This window comes from Carcharhinus amblyrhynchos, chromosome 5 (assembly GCF_965287045.1).
Source record: "Carcharhinus amblyrhynchos chromosome 5, sCarAmb.v2.hapA, whole genome shotgun sequence".
Classification (NCBI taxonomy): Eukaryota; Metazoa; Chordata; class Chondrichthyes; order Carcharhiniformes; family Carcharhinidae; genus Carcharhinus; species Carcharhinus amblyrhynchos.
Genome location: NC_137328.1, coordinates 45505108 through 45525790, shown reverse-complemented (window position 1 = coordinate 45525790; position 20683 = coordinate 45505108). Strand labels below are relative to the sequence as shown.

The window sequence follows — 20683 nt, the reverse complement described above, 5'->3', positions numbered from 1 at the left end:
GAACTCTATTAGCAATGTACCCAACTCATAAAGCTTCATAAATTATACAGTAAATTTGCCCACAACACATTTCAAATTTCATTCAGATTAATAATGAAAATGAATTGGGATATCAATTCATCTATATGTATAGCTAAATAATACTCTGAATAAGTAAGACTGTATGCTGCATGTAAAACTTCAAATTTTACCAAGAGTGATTGGACAGCCATGTTCCACATTATTAACTATTTGATGTTTTGTTAGAGTCAGGATATGTGGCAACAGTTTATACAATGCTTTACTTGCCTCAGAGGGAGACCAGTGGAGATTGGAGAAATGGAGTGGTAGGGCTCTGGAGAGAATTGAAAACAAAGATGAGAATTTGCAATTGAGGTATTCCTTGGCTTGGGAAACAATGTATGTCAGTGACCACAAGAGTGATGAATGGCATGGGCAAGGACAAGGGCAGCAAGATTGTGGGTGACATCAAGTTCACAAAGGGTAGAATGTGGAAGATTAGGTAGGGGTGCGTTGGAATAGTCAAATCTAGAGATAACAAAGACATGAATGAGGATTTAACAGCAGATGAGTTAAGGCAGGAACAGAGTCAGAAGACGTTATGGAGGTGAAAATGGTAAGTTGTGTCTTAATTTGATTTGATTTATTATTGTCACATGTATTAGCATACAGTGAAAAGTATTGCTTCTTGCGCGCTATAAGGAAACAAGACAGTGCAGAATGTAGTGTTACAGTCATAGTTAGGGTGTGGAGAAAAATCAACTTAATGCAAGGTAGGTCCATTCAAAAGTCTGACAGCAGCAGGGAAGCAGCTGTTCTTGAGTTGGTTGGTGCATCACCTCAGACTTTTTATCTCTTTCCAGATGGAAGAAGCTGGAAGAGAGAATGTTCAGGGTGCATGGGATCCTTAATTATGCTACCTGCTTTGCCAAGGCAGCAGGAAGTGTAGACAGAGTCAATGGATGGGAGGTTGGTTTACGTGATAGATTGGGCTATATTCACAACCTTTCGTAGTTTCTTGCAGTCTTGGGCAGAGCAGGAGCCATACCAAGCTGTGATACAACCAGAAAGAATGCTTTGTATGGTGCATTTGTGAAAGTTGGTGAGAGTCATAGCTGACGTGCCAAATTTCCTCAGTCTTCTGGGGAAGTAGAGGCATTTGTGAGCTTTTTTAACTATACTGTAGGCATGGGAGGTCCAGGACAGGTTGTTGGTGATCTGGATACCTAAAACCTTGAAGCTGTTAACCCTTTCTGCTTTGTCCCCATTGATGTAGACAGCAGCATGTTCTCCTCTATGCTTCCAGAAGTTGATGACAATCCCCTTCGTTTTAATTCTTTACAAGCTGACCAATCCTTTTTCCCTCATGTCTCATTCCAGTTTTGTCTGCTTGTTACAGGGTCCGTTAGAAGTAGCTCAAGTATTTCTGGCTGAAATTCCAGAAGATTCAAAGCTCTTCCGACATCACAATAAATTGAGGTTATGCTTCAAAGAATTTATCATGCGGTAAGTTAAATAAAATGCAGGATGAGTTATTTGTTGAATTTGAAAATGCGGAGACCTTCAGTGGCACAGCACATTATTGCAGTCAGTAAGTGAATGATGCAGGTCAAAAGGGTGTCAAGTAAGATCTCAGTCTGTAGCAAGTCCATTGCATTTTGCAGAGGTGGTGATTGAAGTGACATAATTGGCTGAGTGCCTGATTACAGAGCGAAACCAAGGGTCACCATCTATCCAGAGACTATTGCTATCTTAGTGACTTGTACTAAAAGTGCACTCAGCCAACCAAACAAAAAGGGCAGTATAGTTGAATAACCTGCCAAAGATCTCACCTGATTAATGACCATTTGGGTGAAATACTTGAGTAACTCACTCATTTGGAATCTGCTCTTTATAAGAAGTCTACATCTTCAGAAAAAGAGGTGGCGAGAGAAAATTGGCAAGAAAAAGAGGAATAAAATGACAACAAAAGCAGATGTATTTACTTATTACAAAGGATGTACAGCACAGGCAGTTCAGTCCAACCAGTCCCATCCAGTTTATGCCCCACTTGAACCTTCTCCCACTTTTCCTCATCTAATTATCTGTGTATTGTTTGACGTGGAGGTGCTCCGATTACTATGAATCAAAGCTTGTCTTCAACAGCCTGAAGATATATCTGAGAAAAGCATCTAGGGGTTTCATTTCCTCTGCATGTTATTTCACTGAAATTCTCTTTGCATATTGGTTGAAGTGGAAGTGTGAAAGCATGAGCATGAATTTATTAGGAATACATAAACAGTGCACTAAAAATAGAAATGCAAACCATTGTATCCTCTACATGTCCCTCATTGCATTACTGATTAAATTTGTCTTTAAAGCAATCATTTGCCAGACCAGAAAGCAGAATAAATGTGCAGATATTATTGTGTAATCAAACAAATAAATTTACATTTTTCAAATGAGGATAAATTGATAAAATCATAATAGGATGTTTGATTCTAGTCACAGCTCACTATGTAATGTGTTACTGATTGCAGTTGTGCCTGTGTGTGGTGGCAGGCGTTGGGGTGGATGGGGTGATGTGATTGAGCTGAGGACAAAGTGAAGGGAAGTCAGAGAATTCACCCCAGGTCTCTCTGCACATCACCTAAGTGGGTGATTATAACATGGAATGGGTGCCGGGAGCAATTCATATCTTTCAAGCCAGAAGTTTTTCATGATCAAGGAAGGAGAAAATAAATAACTGCCAAACAAATATTGGAATCGAAAAGAGACATCAGATAACATCAATATGCTAAATATAAAGTGAATGTAAGGATGCAAACTAGTAAATGGTCTGATGGTAAAAGAAAATGGAATAATGTGTCTTGGGCTACTGATGCTTTACCAATCTTCACTGAATAGATCTTTGCCAATGTTGTATTCTGTCTGCAGATGTGGTGAAGCTGTGGAGAAAAACAAGCACCTGATTGCCTCTGACCAAAAGGAATATCAACAAGAACTGAAAAAGAATTACAACAAGTTAAAAGAGAACCTGAGACCAATGATTGGGAGAAAGATCCCAGACCTGTATAAACCAGTAATAAAAATCCACAGAGATACCAAGTAAGTACATTACTTCTCCTGTAGCTCAATGACAAAGAGAGAGATCATGGTCGGAATTTTATCACCCATGAATGGGCAAGGGGTGGACCGTGGAAAGGTCCATTGACCTCAGGTGGGATTTTAGGGTTTCGGGATGAGCGAGGCCTAAAATCTTGCCCATTGTGTTATAAAAGGGTTTAATATTACAAATGGAGTTCTTTGATTTGGAGTTAAATACAAAATTTGAGTCCATCATTTCCTTTCAGAAGCTGACAACAGCTAGATATTTTGGACCTTTGCTACTTTTTTTTTCAGAATTTGCTGTACAACATACTACCTCTTGCTAGCTGCCATAGGCAACAGGAAACTCAATTTTTATAGAACAGGCCCCTTTGCAACTTGGAATAGGGAGAACAAATAAAACAGGTACATTATTTAGCAGGCCCAATAACATTAGCATTTTTACTATTAAACGGCAGCAGCAATGTGAGAGGACAATCTATTTATACAGAATACCTGACTTTTCCAGAGTCTACAAGGCATTCATTGTTCCTATGGTGCCATTTAGGCTTTTGAAGCCCTTACGAATGCGAGGGTCTTTCTTCAAATCTCTCATACATCAATATATGACAACAAGCTCAGAACCATATAGAGCAGAAATTATCATTCTGGAAGGCCATTCAGTATCTTTGCTTTCAATGAGATCCCCAGAGAGTTCAGTTCAGAGGTTCATTTTATGCTATGATTCTGACCCATATAGACCAGGAGCATCATAGGTTCAACTCCAGGCTTTACTGGTTTAGCTGCTCTCGATGTGGATATGCCGGCGTTGGACTGGGGTAAACACAGTAAAAAGTCTGACAACACCAGGTTTTAGTCCAACTGATTTATTTGATAGTAAACTCACAAGCTTTCGGGTTAGCCTCTTCGTCAGGTGAATGGAGAGTTCTGGCCTCAGACAGAGCATATAAAGCACAGACAGTTTAGAGATTACTGATTAGAATGCGAATCTTTACACATAACCTGCTGTTCAAGTCCTGAAGTGGCTGACAATGTGTGTGGAAGGAGCATTGATCACAGGTTAAAGAGATGTGTATTGTCTCCAGACAGTACAGTAAGTGAGGTTTTGCAAACCCAGGCAAGTCACGGGGGTTACAGATAGTGCGACATGAACCCAAGATCCCTGTTGAGACCGTCCTCATGTGTGCGGAACTTGGCTATCAGTCTCTGTTCAGCGATTCTGCGCTGTCATGTGTCGTGAAGGCCGCCTTGGAGAATGCTTACCCGAAGGTCAGAGCCTGAATGCCCATGACCACTGAAGCGTTCGCCAACAGGAAGAGAACAGTCTTGCCTGGTGATTGTCGAGCGATGTTCATTCATCCGTTGTCGTAGCGTCTGCATGGTCTCCCCAATGTACCATGCTTCGGGACATCCTTTCTTGCAACGTATCAGGTAGACAATGTTGGCCGAGTTGCAAGAGTATTTACCGTGTACCTGGTGGATGGTATTCTCACGTGTGGTGATGGTATCCATGTCGATGATTCAGCATGTCTTGCAGAGGTTGCTGTGGCAGGATTGTGTGGTGTTGTGGTCACTGTTCTCCTGAAGGCTGGGTAGTTTGCTGCGAACAATGGTCTGTTTGAGGTTGTGCAGTTGTCTGAAGGCAAGAAGTGGGGGTGTGGGGATGGCCCTGGCGAGATGTTCGTCTTCATCAATGATATGTTGAAGACTCCAGAGAAGATGTCGTAGCTTCTCCGCTCCAAGGAAGTACTGGACGACGAAGGGTACTCTGTCCACTGTGTCCCGTGTTTGTCTTCTGAGGAGATCGGTGCGGTTTTTCGCTGTGGCGCTCTCAATCAGGGTGGCTGGAAGGATGCTGCAACTGGTCTGAGGATTTGGATTGAAAAAGGATAAATAACAGCTGGGGTTGATATTCCTGATTGCTATCTAGTGATTGCTGCTGGAAAGGTAGTAATGCATCCTGCAGTAAACTAGCCTAATAGGGGAATTTCACAGTAACTTCATTGCAGTGTTAATGTAAGCCTTACTTGTGACTAATTAATAAACTTTAATGACATCCACCATGGGCAAGTGGGCTGGGGGTGGTGGTGGCCGCACATGTCTTGATCTGCTTAAAGTATCGGAAGGTGGGTCAGTAATGTACTTCAGGCTCAGCCAGTACAGTTAAGAGAGAAAGGGAAAATGTTTTATTTAATTACCAATTATCAGAATTTCAACCATAAGGATAAGTGATAATGTTCCCCAAGCATAATTAGTAACACAGTAACTTTTACTTTTTTCTGTCTTAAGAGAATCCTTTAAAAGATCAAGTTTTCGGAAGAATGAGACATCATCATCCAACCCACAGAACAGCTGATGGAATCTTAGTCCATGTGAGACACTAGGCTCTTGTTTTTATTGTTCATTTGCAACAGGGGCAATCTGTGGTGCTCCTAAGAACCATCAAGGCAAATGAATGAGAAGTATGAGAACTGCACTTGATTAGCATTTTCAAAGGTGAAGCACTTTTCAGTAAAGTAACGATCATGGACCGATACTGCTATCATTACTTCATGGTGGACAAAGTTGCCAAGCATCATTTTAAGCTGCTGTTTGATAGTTCAACTTGCAAGTGTTTTAATGCCTTGTCGCTCCTGCATTCTCCATGATACCATCGATGAGGTTTTTATTACTTTCTCATTCCATTCCTAAGCCATTATTAGATCCATATTATGATGTTTACATGAACTGGCATTGCATTCTACAGTCTAAAGTGCAGCTAGTTTGTCATATTGCTATTTCTCTTAATTGCTTTTGTAAATAGTCTATTTGTGTGACAATCATTGAATTTACAGCAAGATATAGTCCTTTTTATGCGTCTATTGATAGAATTGTGTTGTTTAAATATAATATTTGCTTTGAATCAAGATTCCTTTTGTACACTGTTAGATGTCTATTATGTATTCTGCAACTCATATACCTCTGTTGTTAAATTCAGTGCAATTGAACTATTTCACTGGAATGGAGTTTACGTACCAAGTAAATTAGAGATACAACACGTCCAGAATTACATTAACCTCTGTTTTCACTTTGCAATGCTGTTTTAACTTCTGAGCAACCAACTCTGCAGCATTCTATGATCCAAAATAGGTATGAATCAATTAAGAATTTTACAAGAATTTTTTAAACGTTCAATGAAATGCAATCTTTTTGTGACTTTAGAACATAAATCCATACATTCAATCATGCCCTGTATTGCCCAGCAATTGATCCTAATAAAGAGGTTAAAAGTAATAAGGATAACCAACTACTTCATTTCAGAAAGTGATTATGTGCTCTGCCATCAGAAAGTGATGCATTGATTACACTTGAATTACTGTGTAAATGAAGTTAATTCCTCATCCTCCCATCCTGGAAGTTATGCTTTGTCTATTCTCATAATTCAAATAAGATGGTCACTTTCTTTAAAAGTTGGTCTGCTCACAGAGTTCTAAAAGGAATATCATCTTGATTTCCAAAATATGATTCTGGACACATTATTATTGATGTTCGTGTACTGCCTTGAATGCTCGTTTGTTGTATAATATCTTATGTACAGAAACTTCTGACGATGCAAATAAATACTTGTCAAATGATAACCGCTAATGATTCTAAAGTACTTAAAAAATCTGTTCTAATTTTGTTTAACAACCAACATCACTTTAAGAGGAATCAGAGACACACAATGAAGACTTGATAAAACAGTAATTGGATGTAACACAGCTGCTTGCAATATATTTATAATAACATGGTCTTGATAGATGTATCATGTCAATCACAGATAAGGCCATTTCTGATCAGTTCCTTGTATCAATCTGCATCCACATCCCAATCCTGTCTCCTTCTGTATTCACCACTGGAGAAATTTATCCCTCTGTTCACTTAAAACTGTACTTTGAAAACCCTATTTGTCTAGCCATTGGCCTTCTTGTTTGCCACAACGTTCCTGCAACTATTGATTTGCTAAACTCCCTACCTTTGATGCCCTTGGCCACATTAAAGCTATTATCCCCCTCATCCAACAACCTTCATCCTTAAATCCAAGGGATGAATACTGCAAGAATATGGTTTAGTCATTCACCATCAGAAATGAATGAACTACAGAAAACATTAATGGATCTTGCTCTCATCTGCAAAACTGACTCACTAATCAAGGATCATTCTGAAAGGCATTGATAACCCGGGCTTCCTTTCTCTTGCGCAAACCATCTACTGAAACCAACCAACTCTGTCTCCTGACCCTCAGGACTTCACGTATTTCTTTATCACTAAGCTCATGACCATCCAGTCAGCTACCTCTGTCCTCTTCCTTTTCTTTCACCGGTTCAGCAAACCAAACTCTCTCTAAAGTTATCCTCTGCTACAACCTGAATTAACATATTTCTAGTTTCTATCCTAACTCTCCTGATGTCCTCTGAGCTCATTTTGACAATGGGACCCAATCTTACTCCCAATAAACTACTGACCACCCAACTTTCCCTCCTGGTCCCCATGTTAGTTGATATTATTGAGTATATCCTGTCGGCTGTTGAACCCCATCATCTTTAAATTTACTGTCATCACCCCTCCGTTGAAACAAAAAAATCATCCCTTTGCTCACCTATCTCCAATCTCCCTTTCCTTGAACATATTGTCACCTTTCAAATATATGCCCATCTTTCCCAGAAAGCAATGTTGGAATCTGTCCAGTCAGGTATTATGATTCCCTGTAGAGGCTGAGATTCAAACTTCCAGTTCATAGCTGAAAGAATGATGGGCAGAATTTTCCTACCCTGTCTGCCACAAGAATCCTAGTGGGTGGGACAGAAAATTTGGCAGACCATGCAAAGTTCGGTTGACCTCAGGCAGGAAGTTCTGGTCTTAAGGTCAGCATAGCCAGAAATCCCACCCAATCTGGCAAGATTTCACATAGAATCCCTACAGTGCAGGAGGAGGCCATTCAACCCATCGAGCCTGTAGCGACAACAATCCAACCCAGGCCCTATCCCCACGAATTCATCCTACTAATCCTGCTGACACTAAGGGGCAATTTACCATTGCCAATCAACCAAATCTGCACATCTTTGAACTGTGGGAGGAAACCGGAACACCTGGAGGAAACCCAAGCAGACACAGGGAGAACGTGCAAACACTACACAGTCATCCAAGGCTGGAATTGAACCTGGGTCCCTGGCGCTGTGAGGCAGCAGTGCCAACCACTGTACCACCGTCTATTCAAAAGCTTGTGATTCTAAATAAACCTGTTGGACTTAAACCTGGTGTTGTGAGACTTCTTACTGTGCCCACCCCAGTCCAATGCTGGCATCTCCATATCAACACTTCAACAGGGAAGAGGTAGACCAGGTGACCACATGGATGATGTGGTGATTTGACTATTTAAGGGATCACATGTCGGAGTGTTTCCTGGAGAAGGGGCAGACGTATAACATGTGAGAGCTGCTGAAAGTACTTAATCAACTGTTGTTCTAAATTGTTATCAGAAGCCATTGGAACCCAGCAATTCCAAACTATGTTTCCATTTCTTGATTTCTACATTCCCTTCAAGTTACACAATTTCTGCCCCAGGTTGGACGACATACACAAAGCTTTCATTCAGAATGATCTGTGGGCCTGTTTCTTCATGTATGTGCTCTAAGCGGGCAGCTGAAGTCTTACAACTTCTAATCCTGAAAGGTTTCCATCTCTGGCCCATCACTGTTTGCACTTCATAATTCCAGATTTACAATTCAGCTGCTTTTCACTTAAAGAATAATTGTACAAATCTTATCTTCTGTACAATGTGTTACACAATAGGAACACTCTTTCAGCAGCTACCCTCCTTTTTCTCCAAGCAGAGAAGGACTGGAACTGTAACCTTGAATCAGTGGGAACCAACTATATGTGCAGGCAAACACCTAATAGTGAAAGAACACATCAGACTGTATAGGGCGATCAACAATGATATTTCCTCACACCTTCCTCTTTGGATAGTATATTTTAAATTGAAGAAGCTACGAACTTCATTTCTAGAGGGCTAGAATACAACAGTAAGGACCAGACTCTGGTCAGACCCCTTTTGGAATATTGTGAGAAGTTTTGGGCCCCATACCTAAGAGATGTGCAGGCCTTGGAGAGGGTCCAGAGGAGGCTCACAAGAATGATCCCAGGAATGAAGGGTTTGTCATATGAGGAGTGGTTGAGGAGGCTGGGCCTATACACAGAGTTTAGAAGGATGAGGGGGGATCTAATTGAAACTTACAGAATACTGAGAGACCTAGAGTTGATGTGGAGAGGACATTTCCGCTCAAGGGCACAACCTCAGAATGAAGGGAGGCTCCTTTAAAACTGAGATGAGAAGGAATTTATTCAACCAGAGGGTGGTGAATCTGTGGAACTCATTGCCACAGGGAGTCTTGGAGGTCAGGTCATTGAGTGTCTTTAAGACAGAGATAGATAGGTTCTTGATCAATAAGGGGATCAAGGGTTACGGGAAGAAGGTAAGAGAATTGGGATGAGAATCGCATTAGCCATAATTGAATGGTGGAGCAGACACGATGGGCCGAATGGCTTAATTCTGTTCCTACATCTTATGGTCTAAGCTAAGTCCAATAAATAATTGTATGTCGGTACAACCCAGTAAAATTGGAGACAATAAATTGCTTCCTTTGTTAACCAGGTCCATCTTAATAGATGGTTTTGCTCTAACTCTGATACAAATCATAGCTGAGAAAACTGAGCCAAAATGAAATTTAAACAGGAGGTGGTGCTAGAAATACACAGTACACCAATAAAGAGAAAAAACAGACACGTTTCCATTGTTGTGACTGTTCACCAGAATCCACTCCTGTTTAAATTTCATTTTGGCTCAGTTTTCTCAGCTTTGATTTGTTCTTCACGGATGCTGATGGACCTATTGTGCATTCCTTGCATTTTTTTTGTTTTTATTTCAGCTTTCTGGGATCGCAATTAATTTGGTTTCCACAAAGGAATGAAAATGCCTTTCAAACATAAGCCTGAAGTCAAACCAAAATTCTAAAAACAACATGCAGCACTTCTGTTAAATTCACCTTTCAAACACATGGTGGAGACAGGGAGCCATAGTGGAAAATTAATTCATGATAGTTACATGCTTAAATTTATTTTAGTCATTAGGGCTACATATCCAGTGCTGGCTGTATCTAGAAATGTGCTGATAATTTGCAGGACTAAACAATAGAAGGTGGTTTGAACCATCTGAAGTGTGAATGTTTACTTGCCTGACTGAACCAGATCTGTGAATGGATAACAGCAAGCAGAGAAAAATCGTTATTTTTTGGTCATATGAATGACCCCTCACATTGCTCAAACTTCATACTTGGCTAAGTAATGGTCAGACAATAGGTAACCCAGAGTGGCAAAGGATTGAATCCACCAGTAAACAAAATGTGATTGATTGCAATTTCAGCAGCCCTTCCGGCTGTCCCCTCTACAAATTCTGGTAATCTGACAAGGTTGCTAGGAGCTCTTAAAGCACTTGGTGTATGAAGAACTTTCATACTTGCAACTGGATAGAAACCACTTGACTCTTAGCACATGTAGCTGTGTTACAACACTTGAGACAGAGCATTGTTGCATGTTAGATGCATATTAACTTATTGTGGAATTGTGTATCTTGCCGTGCATTAAGTGTGAAAAAAAATACTGACTTATTTCTGTTTTACTAGGCTTAAGTTGTTCATTAACTATTGAATATAATCTGTGTGCATATGGAAATGTTTATGGAGCACGGTGAAGGTAAACAGATTTGAAATTTCTACTTTAGAATGAGTGTATATTATCCAATATAAGTAACAAATCTTCACTGCAACAGTCAGTTTCTAATATTTAAATCTTGTAAGAATTATTTTTGCTTAAAATACAGTTCCACAAATGTGCATTTCTTGCTGTAATGCCCATTTTAATGCTGATGCTCCATTTTGATTTGAATGTAGATAATTTACTGAGTCCAATCTGATCCTACTCATGATGCAGAGACAAGCACATTCCAGCAGGGGTCACTGGATAGCAGACAGCAGTGGCAAACATTGCTGACTTTCCCCCGATGGTTGTCATGATGTGGAGATATTGGTGTTGGACTGGGGTAAACACAGTAAGCAGTCTCACAACACCAGGTTAAAGTCCAACAAGTTTATTTGATAGTAAACCCACAAGCTTTCGGAACACTGTTCCTTCGAACCTGACGAATCCAGGTAGCATCCAGCTCATGAATCCAGGTAGGCAGAATAACACTTACACATCAGATCATTCAAACCACATTCTTTCACTTAGGCCTTCATCTTATTGATGCACTTCCTGATATTATGAACAAAGGTGAATAACAAATCACTTTCTTATTTAAGTTTATGGGCCTGAAATTCCCAAAATAATTCTAAGTGCTGAATTAGCAGGAAAACTGGTATAAATCACAATTGTTTTTCAGTGAGAGTTCAGACTCAAATCTCCACACTCTGCACTGCAGAGGTCACAATTGTGAACATCATTAAAAGCTCGGGGGTCAGAGCCTATTCATGCCAGATTCTGACAATTCCAGAACTCTGCACACGCACAATGGCCCCAAACTGTCAGGCTGCAGTTTGCTAACCAGCTCGATCGCTGGCCAGCCCGGGACCCTCGCAATGCAGCCCCCCCCCCAACTCTCCCACAGCCCGATCGCAGCCCCCATGACCATTCCCGGCCCAGAGCACCCCAGTCTCCAGCACCCGCCTCTCCCTTCCCTAGCAGTGACGGTCTCCCCAACCCTAGCAGAACACCCCCGACATGGGAGGCAGATTTCCCCCACCATGAGAGGCAGACCCCTTGGCCCCCAGTCCACCCTGATAGCTGGCCTCCCTCCAACACCGACCAAATCCCAATGCAGCAGGACCACTCACCCCCACCATTCGCTCCTGAGTCTCACCAACAATAGCCCCCACCTCCTTAGCACTGCCCCACACCCAGTGGATAATGCCAAGGTGCCCCCTGGGCATGGGCACCCTGGCAGTGCCTGCTTGTGCCCCTGCACTGCTCAATGGGCAACATCCTCCATCTTCCAATCCTGGGTGCCCCCCCTTCATTCCAGCGGGATCTCCCACTAGTTCCCTAAATGTGGAGAGGTACTCTAAATCCTACCAGAGTGAAATACTCTTGACCAGGTGGGAGATGCTATCCAGCCTGATAATCACACTTAAATTACATTAAAAACAGATTAAAACCACTTACCTGATCTTCCCACTGGTTTCCAGCGTGACCTTGACTGCGCCTGCTCTCCGCAGTGGGAGATGCGCATGCATCAGGAATGTATGTGTAAATCCTGCGAAATGGCCAACGCGCATTTCCCAATACAACACGCCAAAAAACGTGCATGTTATGACATGATAATCAGGCCCAATAAGTTTCCTTTGGTTTTGTGATTAAGTTCTTTATGAGCTTCACTCCATTAAAATTTTGTTTGATCATTGATTGGTGACAGTGGGGTAACCAGTGGAATTCTGGTCTCCATGGCATTTGTGTGTTTCCTTTACCCACACGACCAGACCATCAAGTCTGGACAGACATTCAACAGAACATTATCAAAGGCAAGTTAAAAGCAGGATTTTCAGCAAATACACAACAGGTCAGTTAGCATGTATAAAGAGAAAAGGCAGATTGTTTCTGTTTTGGATTAACCCTACACCAGAACTAACAGGGAAACGAGTTGAAAAGGAACAGAGAGAAAAACAATAGATGTACAAATCACAGAGAAGTAGTAAATGCATTAATTGTTTTTAAAATTGCTTATTATAAGATTGTAAGATGATGTAAAAGCTCCTTCGGGAGGAAGATCTAAAAATTTAAATAGTGGAGTATGTAAATTTACTTAGAAGGTCCCCAAATAAATAAAAGCAAAAAATCTAACGGATAACTTTAAGGTAAGTTACTGTAATTGAAACTGCAGCCAGTTTTCTTAGATCAAGATTCAGAATTTTGATTTTTTTTCCCACAAATTTGTTCAGATTTATTATGTTTTCTGTAAAACGTAAGGGAGCAGATCAGATGAAAAGTAATTTATTTTCTGTACACAAGTGAATTGCAAAGCCTGAAGGCCTGTGAAAACAAGAAACCAATCCTCCCTTTCACCTACTAAGCACATCAAAGAGAAAATCCAAGGCTCAAGCTGTGCGTGTACCATTCATGACTTTGTTTTTGATCTTTGTTTAATCCATCTGAGAAACAAATGCTCGTAGTAGAACCTGATGATGTATTTCTTTTAGCTGAAAACTCAATAGAGACTTAAGCCTCACATACACAAGAAACCGTACTTAGCGTACACTTTGTACCACTGAACTGTGCATCTCAATGTCACAAGGCATGTTTTGTATAGAAGAAGCAAGGGATAATTCAGACAAAAATCAGTACTTAAAAATACGTTTGACTATTTCTGTGAATGTTGCATGAGCATTAATGAAATCACAGAAACTTACAGCACAGAAAGAGACCATTTGACTTGTCATTGCCTCTACTAGTTCTCTGAAACTACTGCTATGCTTTACTCCCACAACACAGCATTTTGTCTAGAATCATGTATGTACCTTTGTCTCAAGTACATTGATATATGAGGAGGATATTTGGAGTCTGTAAATGGATATGGACTGGTTAAGTTTAAAGTTGATTTATTAGTGTCACTACTGGCTTACATTAACACTGCAATGAAGTTACTGTGAAAATTCCCCAGTCGCCAGACTCCAATGCCTGTTTGGGTGCATTGTGGGAGAATCTAGCATGGCTAATGCACCTAACCAGCTTATCTTTTGGACCATGGGGGGGAACCGGAGTACCTGGGGGAAACCCATGCACACTCTGAACAAGAGAATGTGCAGACTCTGCATAGACAGTTCCCATCTGGATCATCAAACCCAGGTCCCTGGCACCGTGAGGCAGGAGTGCCATCATGTCACCCTAAAGACAAAGAAAAGACAGACCTGGAGAGATGTGTAATGTTGATACAAGAGTAAAATCCAGGATGTCGGGTACTACTGAGGCGACAACATCAAGCCCTAGATAAGCCTCTTGAAAATGAGGGGTAAAATGTTGAACAAATACTTTCTCAGAGCTTTTTAAACTATTTCAATAATTATTAGTCATTAAAATTGTAGCTTTTAAAAATAAATTATGATTTATATATCCTATGATTGCAATGTAACAGGAAAATTATTGTAATAATAAAAGCAAAATACTGCGGATGCTGGAAATATGAAATAAAAACAAAAAAATGCAAGAAAAACATAGGTCTGGCAGCATCAGTTAAAAATCAAGCTGGGAATTGAACCCGGGTCCCTGGCACCGTGAGGCAGCAGTGCTAACTATGCGCCTCCTGCCAAGTGCGCTTTAGGCAAGTGGACAACAAATTGTCAGCTGGAGTATAATGTAGAAAAATGTGAACTTGTCCACTTTGGCAGGAAGAATAGAGAAGTAACATTTTGGATGGAATTCTCCAGCCTTTCATCCCCTACTACAGCCAGTCAGAATGGAGAATTTGGCACTCAGCCAAATCTCCATTCACTGCAGAAAGACCAGAGAATCCCAGTTGCAGGTGAGGTTGGAGAATCTGGCCCATTATTATAGGGGGCGACATGGTGGTTAGCACTGCTGACTCACAGCACCAGTGATCCAGGTTTGATTCCCAGCTTGGATTACTGTGTGAAGTCTGCAAGTTCTCCCTGTGTCTGTGTCGGTTTCCTCCAGGTGCTCCAGTTTCCTCCCACAGTCTAAAAGATGCACTGGTTAGATGCATTGGCCAAGCTAAATTCTCCCTCGGTGTACCTGAGCAGGCGCTGGAGTATGGCGACAAGGGGACTTTCACAGTAACTTCATTGCAATGTTAATGTAAGTCTACTCGTGACACTAATAAATAAACTTTAAAATGTATTTAAATGGAGAGAAATTACAAAACTCTTGAGGTACAGAGAGACCTAGGTGTCCTGGTACATGGATCAGGCAACAGTAGTATGCAGGTACAGCAAATGATTAGAAAGACAAATGGAATATTATTTATAAGAGGAATGAAATATAAAAGTAGGGATGTTTTGCTACAGTTGTACAAGGCATTGGTGGGACCACACCTGAAATACTATGGGCAGGATTTTCCTCACTAATCGCTGCCTGTTTGGCCCACTATTAGCTGCCGGCAGCATCATCTGGTCCCATCATTGTCAGAAGTCTCACAACACCAAGTTAAAGTTCAACAGATTTATTTGGCAGCATTTATTTGGGGCTCTGCCCCTTCGTCAGGTGAATGGGGAGTTCACCTGACGAAGGGGCAGAGCCCCAAAAGCTAGTGGCGTTTGCTACCAAATAAATCTGTTGAACTTTAACTTGGTGTTGTGAGACTTCTTACTGTCCAACGCTGGCATCTCCACATCATGCCCACCATTGTCAACAGGGCTACCTGTTGAATGCACTCCTCACTGCTAGGAAACCCACGACATGGTCATGCCATCGGCAGAGTGGAAAATCTGCTGGCATGAACAGCGGGAAATTCTGGCCTGTGTATAGCTTTGGGCTCCTTATTTAAGAAAGGGTATAAATATATTAGAAACACTTGCGAGGAAGTTCACTTGACCAATTTCTGGGGTGGGGAGGGGCGGGTTATGGGTTGATTATCATTGTAGTTTTAAAAATTTGAGAGCTAGTCTTATTGAAACATACAAGATCCTGAAGAAACTGGATGTGGTAGATGTTGAAAGAATGTTTCCTCTTGTGGGAGAACATAGCTTAAAAATAAAGAGTCTCCCATTTAAGTTAGAGACAAGAAGAATTTTTTTTCCCCTCATTAAGTTGTGAGTGTTTGGAACTCTCTTCCTTAGAGAACGGTGGAGGAAGAGTCAATTAATATTTTTAAGGCAGAGATAGATAGATTCTTGACTAACAAGGGAGTCAAAGATTATTGGGGGTATGTGGAATTGAGGCCACAATTATATCAGCCATGATTTTATTGAATGGTGGAGAAGGCTCAAAGGACCAAATGGCCTACTCTTGCTCAAAATTCAAATGTTTATACTTGTCCAAGCCACTTCTAAAATTATTTCTAGAATCAGCTTTCAGGTGCAGCATTTCAAATGTTAACAACTCAGTGAAAAACATTTCTCATTTTCCTCCAGATTTTGCTGAAAACATTAATTCTACAGGCTCTGGTATTGACCAATTCAGAGAGAATAACTTTTCTCCATGGTACTCTGTCAAAACCTCTCCCCACATTAAAAAACCTCCATTTGGTCATCTCAAACTTCTTTTCAAAGAAGAATATTCTCAACTCTTCCAAACCTCTCCTCATAATTTCATTCCTTTATTCCTGCTAAAGTCCCAGTAAACCTTGGTCTATAACTTTTCGAAGGTCTTTACATTTTTCCTGGAGTGGAGTGTCCATACACTTCAGCTCAGGTCTAACCAGTTAGTTATAAAGTTGTAGCATGATCTCTTTTATATTCTATATCTCTATTTATAAAGCCAGTAACTCATATGCTTTACTAAGGATCTTATCAATTTACCCTGTCATCTTTAAGGTCTCTTGTAAATGAACTCCAAAATTTCTGCTTTTATTACACTTTTCAAAATTGTCCCATTTATAGGATACTGTCTTCATGTGTTGGTCTTTCCAAGATGCCTCACTTCATTCTTCTTTATGCCAAGTTCGCTTTGGTTAGCATCTGTTTATTTCGCCCATCCCATTAATCATCCTGAAATCTATAACTCCTCTATCACCAACTATTTTGTTGTTAAGTTTCATGCCATCAGCAAACTTTATAATGCTGTTCCCTACTCTAGAAGCTAGATCATTTATAAAGTTTTTCAGGTAAAATAGACCCTTGGATAGCACCACTGTAAGCTGCCTCCCAGTATGAAAAATACCTATCCAATACCCTCTGGTTCTGGTCCCTTAGACACTATGTGTACTGTCACTTTCCCCTTCATCCCAGGGGCTTACATCTTCTAAACAAATCTCCTTTTTATCTTGTACTATTTGTGTGAATGTCAGGTGGGGATAATATCAGCTGTAATACTACCTACAAACAGATAGCCTGCCAGCTCTCAATATGAAATGTTCAAATATTATTATTAGACAAAATACTGGAAGAAAACACAAGACCATGTCCCTTCATGACAGGGAGGAGAGGAAAGAGTACATATGATAAATGCATAGGAAAATCATGGTAGAAAAATTAAGACCAAAAAACTCTACAGCCTGATTAATGAAATGGCAATGGAGCTTTATAGGTCATCTCATTGTTATAAAATACACAATGTTCACCTGGGAGAATTTAAATCTATTGAATGAGAATTATGACAATGTGACATTGAGATTATAATTATTGAGTGGATAACTTCACAGTGCAACATCAAGATACCAAAACAATTAGTTGGTAACCATTGAGTCAAGGACTAAAACATTTGCTTCCAATCATACAGCTGTGCATCATTTTCTGTATCCTTACCACAAAGCAAACAAAGTACATAACTCTTTCATACACTGTCATAAACATACACAGCTTTAGTTGCTTTATGAAAACATATTGAATTTATCAGATGAGTGATCAAGTTGCTTTGCTCTATTGTGAAATAAGCGCCTAATTGTGACTCTGGAAATGCAACTTTTTTTGAGATTCAGTGTGTATTGAGAGAGTGCTATTGACCAAGCAACAAAGCTCCGTTCATTACAACAATCCCATATCTTCACATACCCACAAGTTAAGATCTTGATTCAGCTTCCATGGGAAGCTTGTTAGGAACATTTTACATGTACTTCAGGATTTGAAATCTAATTGATCTAGGGGTTTCATTAGCTCATTGTTACAGATATGAGAATCAGCTTAGCAACCAGGAGTAATTAGTGAGTGTAATTGGGAGCAATGAGTATCAGTAACCATGGTGTTCCCACTGAAATTTTGTGTGGAACAGCAGGCTTTGGAAGAGGCATCATTTTCTAACCAATTGAGAACAATGTTTACTTACCCAAGAACAGACATTCAAATCGCTTGTAGATGCCAGGACTCTCTGAAATACGACCCTGTTGCTCATCTGAAACACAATGGTGCCTTGGAAAAATCCACTGACGATGGAAGTGGAGGAGGAGAACTTACAATTAGTTGCTTTGTCGTTAGCAGCTTCAATGAATAGACATTTGTGATGATTTTATACTTCAATATTCTCTTTTGTATTGCAAAAAACTTATAACTGCAGCAGAACAAGAAGGCAGCTCACCACCACTATCTCAAGGGCAATTAGGGATGGGCAATAAATGCTGGCCAAGCCAGCAACACCCAGATCCCACAAATGATTTTTCAAAAAACTTCATGGTTTGTTGTCGGAATATCTTCCCTCTTTCAAAGGGTCAATACAAACAATGTTCTGCATTTTGTTAAAATATTATAGATCCATGGCCAACTATAAAAATATATGTGATAATGTTATCAAACTTTTGATAAAAATGGCAAATAATGATGCAGTTTACATTTCCAAATGTTAATATATTAATGTTCACAGTGCACTTCTATTTACCTATTACTTTCTTTGTGAAAACACACAAGACATTACATATCATGATTTATAAGAATTTTTATAAGAAATTTATAAGAATTTCCTTCAATGTTCCAATCATCCTAGACCTTGAATGTTAGTGGACTGACTAGACATCAGGAGTATCTTAATTAATCTTATCCTGTATTTAGTGATATCTACATGGACGTGCTTGTAAATATTACCACCTAATAAGGCAAAAGGCCTTATTAGGTGGTGTGTGTAGTAGTAGAAATTCTTTCTGATCTCAGCATACACCAGGAGTCAAATTAAAGTTCATGCATTGTGCACCCAGAAATACATATTTGACATTAAGTGGATGTTGTATTATGGCAGGAGGTTAATTTGTTGTGCTATAGGAATGCACATGATATAAAAACAGTAATTCTTCTCGTGCTGCCAACTGATTGCTTCGAACTTCAGGTGATTCTTTCCTCTATACAATTGAATGGAATAACTGAGAGCATTGTTCTATTGTAAAGAAGGGAGTCTGAAGAAATGTACACTTTTAATGATAAGAAAACAGTGCCATGAACAATATATACTGAAGAATTTAGATTTCAAGATAAATTACAGGTGTACCTACAGCCCTGGGTTGATTTTGGGTCTGAGAGTGCTTCTCACTGTCTGGCTGGTGGCAGTGATGGTTCTTTTGAGGTGTGCAGCCACAGCCAGCTTCATGACACCATGGTGAGCTCAGCTGTGCAGGAGGCAGGAGGAAGATTGGAACAGTAATGGTGATAGGAAATTTTGGGGGCAAGGGGACAGACTGCTGCTTTTGTAGCTGCAGATGTGAATCCAGGATGGGGATATTGGTAGAAAGGCTGGGGTGAGGGAGGGAGACCCCCAGAGTCAGACAGATTGAAGAGATGCCCAATGCCTACAGGGGCTACTGATGGAGACAAGTCTCCTTCCTGGCCAAGGCCTAAACATGGTTCAGTTCAGACTTCCTCCTGTGGCTGAATTCCTCCCTGCAATCTGAAAATGAAGGCTGGATGGGAGACAGTTCTTAAATGGTCAATAATTGGCCACGTAAGGCCCTCAACTGATGCAAGGGCGAGTGGACCAGCCTGGCCTCACCTGTTCAAGCATAAAATTGTGGAGGGATCAGGGCAGGTGGGAACCTGGTGGGAAAGCTGTCCAAGTAATTTTATGATCATCCCCTCCCCTCCCACCTACAAACCTGCCAACGGAAAAATGTAAGATTCTGTCAGTGACTCTATGAAAAAGAAATGAAAGAAAATCTGATATTGTAATTCAATTCAAATAATATCTTTTGGTATTTGAATAAAGCCCCACTTGCATAAATCATATTGGAGTTTAATGTGGAGAAGTGTGAGGTAATTCATTTCGGTAGGAATAACAGATGTGTTGAGTATAGGGCTAACGGGAGGACTTTGAATAGTGTGGAGGAGCAGAGGGATCTAGGTGTATGTGTACATAGATCCCTGAAAGTTGGGAATCAAGTAGATAAGGTTGTTAAGAAGGCATATGGTGTCTTGGCGTTTATTGGTAGGGGGATTGAATTTAGGAGTCGCAGCGTCATGATGCAACTGTACACAACTCTGGTGCGGCCGCACTTGGAGTATTGTGTGCAGTTCTGGTCCCCACATTACAGGAAGGATGTAGAGGCTTTGGAGAGGGTGCAGAGGAGGTTTACCAGGATGTTGCCTGGTATGGAGGGGAGATCCTATGAGGAGAGACTGAGAGATTTGGGGTTGTTTTCGCTGGAAAGAAGGCGGCTAAGAGGGGACCTTATTGAAACATATAAGATGATTAGAGGTTTAGACAGGGTGGATAGTGATAGCCTTTTTCCTAGGATGGAGAAAGCTAGCACGAGGGGGCACGGCTTTAAATTAAGGGGGGGTAGTTATAGGACTGATGTCAGGGGTAGGTTCTTTACCCAGAGGGTGGTGAGGGACTGGAATGCCCTGCCAGCTGCAGTTGTAAATGCGCCTAGTTTGGGGGCGTTTAAGAGATCTGTGGATAGGTTTATGGATGAAATGGGATTGGTTTAGATTAGTGGGTTAGT

The 20683-nt window shown here is 40.6% G+C and overlaps 1 protein-coding gene across 4 annotated transcripts in view; it reads left to right on the top strand.

Annotated features, from left to right (window-relative positions):
• dock8 (dedicator of cytokinesis 8) overlaps positions 1-6704 on the top strand; it is a 233198-nt gene extending 226494 nt beyond the window's left edge. For all 4 annotated transcript variants that reach the window (XM_080188724.1, XM_080188722.1, XM_080188723.1 and 1 more), the window contains 3 exons: positions 1400-1506; positions 2917-3087; positions 5377-6704. In XM_080188724.1, coding sequence (XP_080044850.1) covers positions 1400-1506; positions 2917-3087; positions 5377-5443 — 345 coding nt within the window. In that variant the 3' untranslated portion in view covers positions 5444-6704. The remainder of the gene's footprint in view (positions 1-1399; positions 1507-2916; positions 3088-5376) is intronic.
• The last annotated feature ends 13979 nt before the right edge of the window (positions 6705-20683 follow it).